The 12,210-nt window shown below is 47.6% G+C and overlaps 1 protein-coding gene across 1 annotated transcript; it reads right to left on the bottom strand.

The window, feature by feature from the left end:
- Window positions 1–69: 69 nt before the first annotated feature.
- Window positions 70–8,224, bottom strand: xylb (xylulokinase homolog (H. influenzae); the record flags this gene model as incomplete). The annotated part of the gene is given in 17 exon segments (XM_065948845.1): window positions 70–157; window positions 237–295; window positions 376–472; window positions 553–626; window positions 789–904; window positions 1,055–1,170; window positions 1,438–1,478; window positions 1,991–2,072; window positions 2,148–2,266; window positions 2,406–2,478; window positions 2,600–2,665; window positions 4,303–4,431; window positions 4,513–4,599; window positions 6,790–6,870; window positions 7,070–7,139; window positions 7,261–7,343; window positions 8,101–8,224. Coding segments are annotated over 17 exon segments (1,435 nt in total), but the record flags the coding sequence as incomplete, so codon positions are not given.
- Between the last annotated feature and the right edge of the window lie 3,986 nt (window positions 8,225–12,210).

The following is a 12,210-nucleotide window of genomic DNA, read 5'->3' as shown; positions in this document are numbered from 1 at the left end:
TTCCCTTCCTTCCTTCCTCTCCTTCTTTGATCCTTCCTTTCCTTCTTTCTGTGTGTGTGTATTAGTTACCGTGCAGCGCTCTGTACGCGGCGCCCAGGCAGGTGGAGTTGGAGAGGTCGATGGTGTAAACGGGAGCGTTGAACACGTCAGACAGAACCTGAACATCAGTCAGTCAGTTAGTATTTGTCTCCTCGTGGTTAAAATCCTCTGACCGATAAACGGCGTGGACGACTGACCTGCAGGATCTCTTTGTTCGATGAAGCTCCGCCTGTTGCCAAAACTCTGGTTCCTGGAACTGAAAGCAGGACGAGTGTTAACGTCAGGTCAGAGAGAAACAAGCTAACAGCTAGCTGGGGGGGGGGGGGGGGGTCTTACTGATGGAGTAGCCCAGCCTCTCGCCGTGGAGCCTCCTGGACAGGAACTGACCCTCCACCAGCGCCCGCACCTCCACCTGAGGACTCAGCGAGGACACCTGCAGGACGAGGACACGATGAGCACTTTAACAAACCGAACCCAAAACAAACATGGAATATATTTCATCTCCTCGCTGACCTCGTTGTCGTCGCCGTCGAAGCGATGAACGCCGACTGCAGGAGGCGTGATCTCCATCGTGTCGAAATACAAACCTGAAACATGGCGAGCAGCCAATCAGAGTGAGGAGAGGAGATGAGGAAAGGAGGTAGAAGAGGAGAAACAAAAGCAGAAGGAAGGAAGGAAGGAAGGAAGGAAGGATGGAAGGAAGGAAGGTAGGAAGGAAGGAATGAAGGAAGGAAAGAAGGAGGCTTCACCAATGTGTCCGTTGTTTCCCAGCGGCGTGTCTCTCAGGGAGGCAGAAAAATGTTCCCATGATCCTTCAGTACACTCGTTCCTGATTCGCTCCCTCGTCAGAGATCCGTTCTTAAAGCTGTGGAGAGAACACACACACACACACACACACACACACACACACACAGTGTCTCCAACTGTTGCAGCACTCTGAGGGGTAAAGGGACACTTTAGGTCAAAGTATTCAGTGTGTGTGTGTGTGTGTGTGTGTGTGTGTGTGTGTGTGTACCACAGCAGAGCCATGTACGCCTGCCAATCGACCGGGTTGCAGAAGACGTGACCCTCCAGAGCCGGACGAGGCTGCTGGAGCCACAAAAACACCGTATCACTGGTCCCCAGGCTCACCTACACACACACACACACACACACACACACACACACACACACACACACACACACACACACACACACACACACACACACACACACACACACACACACACACACACACACACACACACACACACACACACACACACACACACACACACACACACACACACACACACACACACACACACACACACACACACACACACACACACACACACACACACACACACACGTTGGCGTTGTGTTGGTATGAATTAAAAACAAACATAGTGGACTTACGGCGATGTCTCCTTGTTGGAGTCTCATTCCTGCCAGAGACGCTGAGGACACAAAACAAAGACATGATGTTTGAGTTGATCTGTGGGCGGCTGCAGCAGAGACTCAGAATATAAACTTTCAACAAACAACAACCTGTGGAGGAGGACAGAAACCTTTCCAAATCCTCTTTTCATCTTTGATTACAGTTCAGTGAAACAGCACAACAGCACCCCCAGTGTTCAGAGAACAGAACAACAGCCTACATTCTGTGTTACATTTTAAATATCAAGTATAATTCAACATGGGGCTTTACCTTTTTTAGTTTTTTGGATGGTATCAAAAAAAGCATGTTACAACTTTTATAAAGAAATATCTGGCTGAAAAGTGCAGACAGGTGCTAACAGGTGTTGACAGATGTTGACAGGTGTTGACAGATGTTGACAGATGTTCACAGGTGTTGACAGATGTTGACAGGTGTTGACAGGTGTTGACAGGTGTTGACAGGTGCTAACAGGTGTTGACAGGTGTTGACAGGTGCTAACAGGTGTTGACAGATGTTTTTGGGGTGTCTCACCTGGGTTGTCTCCGGTGAAAGCCACCACTCTGCAGCCGTCAGAGAAACCGTATCGCTGCACAAAGTAGGAGGAGACCGGACCCTGCAGGGACAGAGACCAGCACTGAGGTTAAAAACCCCCTCACCTCCAGAACAGACCAGTATAAACCAGTCTTACCAGTACAGACGTGGAGGGTAGAGGAGTTCCCAGCAGGCGGTCCAGGTGAGGAGCCGTGGCCTCCAGGCAGATCTTAGACCAGGTTCTGGTCCTGATGTCCAACAGGTTCATCCCTGACCCTGAAGTCAGAGAACGTGTATGGGTCCACTATCTCACATACAGTTAATGACAGGAATCCCCTGCTGTGATTGGTTGATCACTTTCTGACATCATGACTCTCTTTCATAACTTAATTAAAACACGTTGAGTCGTACGTACCGTCGCTGAAATCGATGGCGGCGTAATCACCGAGGAAGAGAGAGGCGGCGAAGCTGCTGACCAATGAGATCCTCTGAAAACACAAACACACAGATTTAATGTAAACAATATTACACATGAATAATAAACTGATATAATAAAGATTTAATATTATTAATATATTTAAATATGTGCTGTGATGCCTTCAGGGTCACCTCGGCATCCTGGAACTCGTTTGGTCGGGTCTGACGCAACTTGGCTATCTGGTTCCCTGTGAAACGCTGCACACACACACACACACCCTGTTAGAATGACAGACAGGTGAACACACAGACAGGTGAACACACAGACGGGTATACACACAGACAGGTGACCACACAGACGGGTGAACACACAGACGGGTGTACACACAGACGGTTATACACACAGACAGGTGAACACACAGACAGGTGTACACACAGACAGGTGTACACACAGACGGGTGTACACACAGACGGGTGTACACACAGACGGGTATACACACAGACGAGTGTACACACAGACAGGTGAACACACAGACGGGTGTACACACAGACGGGTGAACACACAGACGGGTGAACACACAGACGGGTGAACACACAGACAGGTGACCACACAGACAGGTGAACACACAGACAGGTATACACACAGACGGGTGTACACACAGACGGGTGAACACACAGACGGGTATACACACAGACGGGTGTACACACAGACGGGTGAACACACAGACGGGTGTACACACAGACAGGTGTACACACAGACGGGTGAACACACAGACAGATGTACACACAGACGGGTGAACACAGACGGGTATACACACAGACGGGTATACACACAGACGGGTGAACACACAGACGGGTGTACACACAGACGGGTGAACACACAGACGGGTGTACACACAGACGGGTGAACACACAGACGGGTATACACACAGACGGGTATACACACAGACAGATGTACACACAGACGGGTGAACACAGACGGGTATACACACAGACGGGTATACACACAGACGGGTGAACACACAGACGGGTGAACACACAGACGGGTGAACACACAGACGGGTATACACACAGACGGGTATACACACAGACAGATGTACACACAGACGGGTGAACACAGACGGGTATACACACAGACGGGTATACACACAGACGGGTGAACACACAGACGGGTGAACACACAGACGGGTGTACACACAGACGGGTGAACACACAGACGGGTGTACACACAGACGGGTGTACACACAGACAGGTGACCACACAGACGGGTATACACACAGACGGGTGTACACACAGACGGGTGTACACACAGACGGGTGTACACACAGACGGGTGAACACACAGACGGGTGTACACACAGACAGGTGTACACACAGACGGGTGAACACACAGACGGGTATACACACAGACAGATGTACACACAGACGGGTGAACACAGACGGGTATACACACAGACGGGTATACACACAGACGGGTGAACACACAGACGGGTGAACACACAGACGGGTGTACACACAGACGGGTGAACACACAGACGGGTATACACACAGACGGGTATACACACAGACAGATGTACACACAGACGGGTGAACACAGACGGGTATACACACAGACGGGTATACACACAGACGGGTGAACACACAGACGGGTGAACACACAGACGGGTGTACACACAGACGGGTGAACACACAGACGGGTGTACACACAGACGGGTGTACACACAGACAGGTGACCACACAGACGGGTATACACACAGACGGGTGTACACACAGACGGGTGTACACACAGACGGGTGTACACACAGACGGGTGAACACACAGACGGGTGTACACACAGACGGGTGTACACACAGACAGGTGAACACACAGACAGGTGAACACACAGACAGGTGAGACCTCATAGGCTCTTGATCCGGTGATCTCAGCCAGTCTTAGAGCGCCCCCTGCTGCCGCCTGCAGCTCATGACACTGCTGAGTGCTGCTGGAGTCCATCCACACGGGACAGTCTGACACAGAGAAGCTGTCCTGTCAACACAGCACACACACATCAGACAGGGTTACACACAGAACCACACACACAGGATATTAATGTGTGTGTTCACAGACCTGCAGCAGCTGGTTCAGGTCCTGGTCTGGGTCGAGCTGTTTCAGGGTCTCAGAAGCTCCTTTCCTCCAGAACACACTGCCGTGTTGCTGAGAGAGAAAAACAGACATCTGTACAACAAACCCCACTGCAGTTCCTCCAGTGTCCACTAGAGTCTGTCTCCTGCAGTGAGTCAGTCCTCATAGAGCTCTATGTTAAAATGTTTAACTTTACAGCTGCAGTTCCTCCAGTGTCCACTAGAGTCTGTCTCCTGCAGTGAGTCAGTCCCCATAGAGCTCTATGTTAAAATGTCCAACTTTACAGCTGCAGTTCCTCCAGTGTCCACTAGAGTCTGTCTCCTGCAGTGAGTCAGTCCCCATAGAGCTCTATGTTAAAATGTCTAACTTTACAGCTGCAGTTCCTCTAATGTCCACTAGAGTCTGTCTCCTGCAGCGAGTCAGTCCTCATAGAGCTCTATGTTAAAATGTTTAACTTTACAGCTGCAGTTCCTCCAGTGTCCACTAGAGTCTGTCTCCTGCAGTGAGTCAGTCCCCATAGAGCTCTATGTTAAAATGTCTAACTTTACAGCTGCAGTTCCTCTAATGTCCACTAGAGTCTGTCTCCTGCAGCGAGTCAGTCCCCATAGAGCTCTATGTTAAAATGTCTAACTTTACAGCTGCAGTTCCTCTAATGTCCACTAGAGTCTGTCTCCTGCAGCGAGTCAGTCCTCATAGAGCTCCATGTTAAAATGTTTAACTTTACAGCTGCAGTTCCTCCAGTGTCCACTAGAGTCTGTCTCCTGCAGTGAGACAGTCCTCATAGAGCTCTATGTTAAAATGTTTAACTTTACAGCTGCAGTTCCTCCAGTGTCCACTAGAGTCTGTCTCCTGCAGTGAGTCAGTCCCCATAGAGCTCTATGTTAAAATGTCTAACTTTACAGCTGCAGTTCCTCCAGTGTCCACTAGAGTCTGTCTCCTGCAGTGAGTCAGTCCCCATAGAGCTCTATGTTAAAATGTCTAACTTTACAGCTGCAGTTCCTCCAGTGTCCACTAGAGTCTGTCTCCTGCAGTGAGTCAGTCCCCATAGAGCTCTATGTTAAAATGTCTAACTTTACAGCTGCAGTTCCTCTAATGTCCACTAGAGTCTGTCTCCTGCAGTGAGTCAGTCCTCATAGAGCCCCATGTTAAAATGTTTAACTTTACAGCTGCAGTTCCTCCAGTGTCCACTAGAGTCTGTCTCCTGCAGTGAGACAGTCCTCATAGAGCTCTATGTTAAAATGTCTAACTTTACAGCTGCAGTTCCTCCAGTGTCCACTAGAGTCTGTCTCCTGCAGTGAGACAGTCCTCATAGAGCTCTATGTTAAAATGTTTAACTTTACAGCTGCAGTTCCTCCAGTGTCCACTAGAGTCTGTCTCCTGCAGTGAGTCAGTCCCCATAGAGCTCTATGTTAAAATGTCTAACTTTACAGCTGCAGTTCCTCTAATGTCCACTAGAGTCTGTCTCCTGCAGTTAGTCAGTCCTCATAGAGCTCTATGTTAAAATGTCTAACTTTACAGCTGCAGTTCCTCTAATGTCCACTAGAGTCTGTCTCCTGCAGTGAGTCAGCCCCCATAGAGCTCTATGTTAAAATGTCTAACTTTACAGCTGCAGTTCCTCCAGTGTCCACTAGAGTCTGTCTCCTGCAGTGAGTCAGTCCCCATAGAGCTCTATGTTAAAATGTCTAACTTTACAGCTGCAGTTCCTCTAATGTCCACTAGAGTCTGTCTCCTGCAGTGAGTCAGTCCCCATAGAGCTCTATGTTAAAATGTTTAACTTTACAGCTGCAGTTCCTCTAATGTCCACTAGAGTCTGTCTCCTGTAGTGAGACAGTCCTCATAGAGCTCTATGTTAAAATGTCTAACTTTACAGCTGCAGTTCCTCCAGTGTCCACTAGAGTCTGTCTCCTGCAGTGAGTCAGTCCCCATAGAGCTCTATGTTAAAATGTCTAACTTTACAGCTGCAGTTCCTCCAGTGTCCACTAGAGTCTGTCTCCTGCAGTGAGTCAGTCCCCATAGAGCTCTATGTTAAAATGTCTAACTTTACAGCTGCAGTTCCTCCAGTGTCCACTAGAGTCTGTCTCCTGCAGTGAGTCAGTCCCCATAGAGCTCTATGTTAAAATGTCTAACTTTACAGCTGCAGTTCCTCCAGTGTCCACTAGAGTCTGTCTCCTGCACTGAGTCAGTCCTCTAAACCTGGTCACATGGTCAGTGTTTGTCGTTACTGATGCTGTTTCAACGTTGGACTTCTGGTTTCTAACTCACCTGTCCGCTGCCCGACAACGCTCTGACACGGGAGAAGTCAAGCCCCGCCCTCTTCATCTTGTCCAATAGCAGGTCCAGAGCCTAATGACGGACAGGAACACAGAACAACCAGGTCAGCTGATGATCCCTCTCAAGGTGTTAATACTTCACCTGAGGAGTTACAGAGTGAACCGAGCCGTGTGTGTGTGTGTGTGTGTGTGTGTGTGTGTGTGTGTGTGTGTGTGTGTGTGTGTGTGTGTGTGTGTGTGTGTGTGTGTGTGTGTGTGTGTGTGTGTCCTACCTTCACCCACATCAGCACAGGTGAGGTGACCGTCAGTTTGTCAGCATGGATATGAACTCCTCCCTGAGTCCTGACACAAATCAAATGTAATGAGGTCATCGTGGTCTATTGATCTTTAAAACATCAGATATAGCAACATGCTATGCTAACTTCCTGTCTCTCATGTAGCAGGTGTTCAGTCAGTGTGTCACCTGAACTCAGGTAGCTCAGAGTCAAACTGCACGTTGTTCTGATGAACCACGCTCAGGTTTCCATCCACAGCCACCACCTTCAGCTTCATGGGGGGGGGGGGGGGGGGGGGGGGGTGAGGGGGGGGGGTCAACAGTGAAAACACACAAATATCAGTTTTATTTTCAGCACTTCAGTTTTCATGTTGTCGATTGCCCCCTCTGGGTGGAGAGAGAGTCTGATTTTTCTCTCTCCAGTATCGGTCGGGTCCTGATTGTCTTGTGTCCGTGCAGAGGAGTCGGGATGAGATGTGTGCAGGTAGATGACGTCATGAAATGCCCTCCCACAATTCCTCTAATAGGTTTGAAACTGTTTGAGTGAGCAGCGAGGTTCCACCCTCTCTCTCTCTCTTTAGTGTTTACATATATTAAATGTTGTTTTTCAGCGGGTTGATACCATGGCAACAACAAGAGGAGTCCTACACACACAATATGGGTCATTTATTATTTGAATTACTAAAAGTTGCAGGAAATGACCTCCACAAAGTCTAGATTGCATTAAAACATTTGTATTGATGTGGAGTTTGGCTGCAGGTTCCTTCCTCTCCTGTACACCTACACCTGTCTAACAGGTATGAAACATGTTGACAGCCTCGATGTGACAGTTCTGTTCTGTGTTTAAGCTACAAAGTCCATCCTCAGAGCTCATCCTGAACCTCCACAGGACTCACACTCTCTCTCCGCTTCTTCCGCGTCTGCGCGAAAAACGAGAAACTCTGCCTGCCTGCACGCAGCCACGTGCGGCGGACACGTCATCCTCTCGGACGTGCAGGTGAGAGAAGGAAACAAAAAGGTGAGTTTTACCTGCTGAGTGCTGAAATCAAAACCAAGATAGAGAAAGTCCCGAGCAGCGGCCATCACCACAAACACACACACACACACTGAGACACACAGTCAGTGAGGAGAGGAGGAGGAAGGGTTAAACTCTTAAAGAGACAGTAACACACTCACGTTCATACATAAAGACACGTTAATGATTCTCAAAGGGCCACAACATCTGCTTCAGATAGTCACGAGTTCAGTGACATGACCGGCTCAACGGCCAAATAAAGAGAGACACTACACTGCAGCCTCTACCATCAGCATGTGAATGTGTGTGAATGGATGAGTTAATACAGGCGGACTCTTTACTCAGCGGCCTCTACCATCAGCGTGTGAATGTGTGTGAATGGATGAGTTAATACTGATGGACTCTTTACACTGCGGCCTCTACCATCAGCGTATGAATGTGTGTGAATGGATGAGTTAATACAGGCGGACTCTTTACTCAGCGGCCTCTACCATCAGTGTGTGAATGGATGAGTTAATACTGATGGACTCTTTACACAGCAGCCTCTACCATCAGCGTGTGAATGGATGAGTTAATACTGATGGACTCTTTACACAGCAGCCTCTACCATCAGTGTGTGAATGGATGAGTTAATACTGACGGACTCTTTTCTCAGCGGCCTCTACCATCAGCGTGTGAATGTGTGTGAATGGATGAGTTAACACTGACGGACTCTTTACTCAGCGGCCTCTACCATCAGCGTGTGAATGTGTGTGAATGGATGAGTTAATACTGATGGACTCTTTACTCAGCGGCCTCTACCATCAGCGTGTGAATGGATGAGTTAATACTGACGGACTCTTTACTCAGCGGCCTCTACCATCAGTGTGTGAATGGATGAGTTAATACTGACGGACTCTTTACTCAGCGGCCTCTACCATCAGCGTGTGAATGGATGAGTTAATACTGATGGACTCTTTACTCAGCGGCCTCTACCATCAGCGTGTGAATGGATGAGTTAATACTGACGGACTCTTTACTCAGCGGCCTCTACCATCAGTGAGTGAATGGATGAGTTAATACTGATGGACTCTTTACTCAGCGGCCTCTACCATCAGCGTGTGAATGTGTGTGAATGGATGAGTTAATACTGACGGACTCTTTACTCAGCGGCCTCTACCATCAGCGTGTGAATGGATGAGTTAATACTGATGGACTCTTTACTCAGCGGCCTCTACCATCAGTGTGTGAATGGATGAGTTAATACTGATGGACTCTTTACTCAGCAGCCTCTACCATCAGTGTGTGAATGGATGAGTTAATACTGATGGACTCTTTACTCAGCGGCCTCTACCATCAGCGTGTGAATGTGTGTGAATGGATGAGTTAATACTGACGGACTCTTTACTCAGCAGCCTCTACCATCAGTGTGTGAATGTGTGTGAATGGATGAGTTAACACTGACGGACTCTTTACTCAGCGGCCTCTACCATCAGCGTGTGAATGGATGAGTTAATACTGACGGACTCTTTACTCAGCTGCCTCTACCATCAGTGTGTGAATGGATGAGTTAATACTGACGGACTCTTTACTCAGCAGCCTCTACCATCAGTGTGTGAATGGATGAGTTAATACTGACGGACTCTTTACTCAGCAGCCTCTACCATCAGTGTGTGAATGGATGAGTTAATACTGACGGACTCTTTACTCAGCTGCCTCTACCATCAGTGTGTGAATGGATGAGTTAATACTGACGGACTCTTTACTCAGCAGCCTCTACCATCAGCGTGTGAATGTGTGTGAATGGATGAGTTAATACTGACGGACTCTTTACTCAGCGGCCTCTACCATCAGCGTGTGAATGGATGAGTTAATACTGACGGACTCTTTACTCAGCGGCCTCTACCATCAGCGTGTGAATGTGTGTGAATGGATGAGTTAACACTGACGGACTCTTTACTCAGCGGCCTCTACCATCAGCGTGTGAATGTGTATGAATGGATGAGTTAACACTGATGGTCTCTTTACTCAGCGGCCTCTACCATCAGCGTGTGAATGTGTATGAATGGATGAGTTAATACTGATGGACTCTTTACTCAGCGGCCTCTACCATCAGCGTGTGAATGTGTATGAATGGATGAGTTAACACTGATGGTCTCTTTACTCTGCAGCCTCTACCATCAGTGTGTGAATGGATGAGTTAATACTGACGGACTCTTTACTCTGCAGCCTCTACCATCAGTGTATGAATGGATGAGTTAACACTGATGGTCTCTTTACTCTGCAGCCTCTACCATCAGTGTGTGAATGGATGAGTTAATACTGATGGACTCTTTACTCTGCAGCCTCTACCATCAGTGTGTGAATGGATGAGTTAATACTGATGGACTCTTTACTCAGCGGCCTCTACCATCAGCGTGTGAATGTGTGTGAATGGATGAGTTAACACTGACGGACTCTTTACTCAGCGGCCTCTACCATCAGCGTGTGAATGTGTGTGAATGGATGAGTTAACACTGACGGACTCTTTACTCAGCGGCCTCTACCATCAGCGTGTGAATGTGTATGAATGGATGAGTTAACACTGATGGTCTCTTTACTCAGCGGCCTCTACCATCAGCGTGTGAATGTGTATGAATGGATGAGTTAATACTGATGGACTCTTTACTCAGCGGCCTCTACCATCAGCGTGTGAATGTGTATGAATGGATGAGTTAATACTGATGGACTCTTTACTCAGCGGCCTCTACCATCAGCGTGTGAATGTGTATGAATGGATGAGTTAATACTGATGGACTCTTTACTCAGCGGCCTCTACCATCAGCGTGTGAATGTGTATGAATGGATGAGTTAACACTGATGGTCTCTTTACTCTGCAGCCTCTACCATCAGTGTGTGAATGGATGAGTTAATACTGACGGACTCTTTACTCTGCAGCCTCTACCATCAGTGTATGAATGGATGAGTTAACACTGATGGTCTCTTTACTCTGCAGCCTCTACCATCAGTGTGTGAATGGATGAGTTAATACTGATGGACTCTTTACTCTGCAGCCTCTACCATCAGTGTGTGAATGGATGAGTTAATACTGATGGACTCTTTACTCAGCGGCCTCTACCATCAGCGTGTGAATGTGTGTGAATGGATGAGTTAACACTGACGGACTCTTTACTCAGCGGCCTCTACCATCAGCGTGTGAATGTGTATGAATGGATGAGTTAACACTGATGGTCTCTTTACTCAGCGGCCTCTACCATCAGCGTGTGAATGTGTATGAATGGATGAGTTAATACTGATGGACTCTTTACTCAGCGGCCTCTACCATCAGCGTGTGAATGTGTATGAATGGATGAGTTAATACTGATGGACTCTTTACTCAGCGGCCTCTACCATCAGCGTGTGAATGTGTATGAATGGATGAGTTAACACTGATGGTCTCTTTACTCTGCAGCCTCTACCATCAGTGTGTGAATGGATGAGTTAATACTGACGGACTCTTTACTCTGCAGCCTCTACCATCAGTGTGTGAATGTGTAGGTGTGACCTGCGGAGTAAAAGAGCTTTGATTAGTCAGAGGATTAGAAAAGTGCGACACAATCTCAAATCCATTCACCATGAGGTGGCAGCTCTTGTGACTGTGAGCATTGGGCCAAGGTGCTCTTAATTAGGCTGATTGGACGACAACACCTGAGAAGAAGGCACAACCTCACAGAGCCACAGAACTTTAAGAATAAGAATTAATAAGTCTCAGAGCGCCCAAAACTTCAAACAACATATCAAACAGCCACTGATGCACCGTCAGCTGATTTATATGAGACAATAAAATAATAATAAGACAATAAGAGAGTCATTTCATGCTGCATCTCATTGACCTGGTAAAAAAAAAAAAACGGTGTCCCCTTCTTTCTTCTCCTCAAAGTCTGACGCAGCTGCTGCCTGTAACGGATCCTATCAGCCTCCTGATTGGTGAGGTGCTTATCGCCCCCTGGTGTTCACAAAGAAAACTACATAAACAAAACCCCAAATAACAGATGAAGAAGCTCCTACAATGAGGATAAATAACATATTAAACCCATATGGATATAAAACCTGCATCTCAGAAATAATTCAAGATGTGGTCAACTTCTTTTACAGTGTTAAATCAT

The sequence above is a fragment of the Labrus bergylta genome, chromosome 20 (genome assembly GCF_963930695.1).
Source record: "Labrus bergylta chromosome 20, fLabBer1.1, whole genome shotgun sequence".
NCBI lineage: Eukaryota > Metazoa > Chordata > Actinopteri > Labriformes > Labridae > Labrus > Labrus bergylta.
This window is presented reverse-complemented; position numbering and strand designations above follow the sequence as displayed.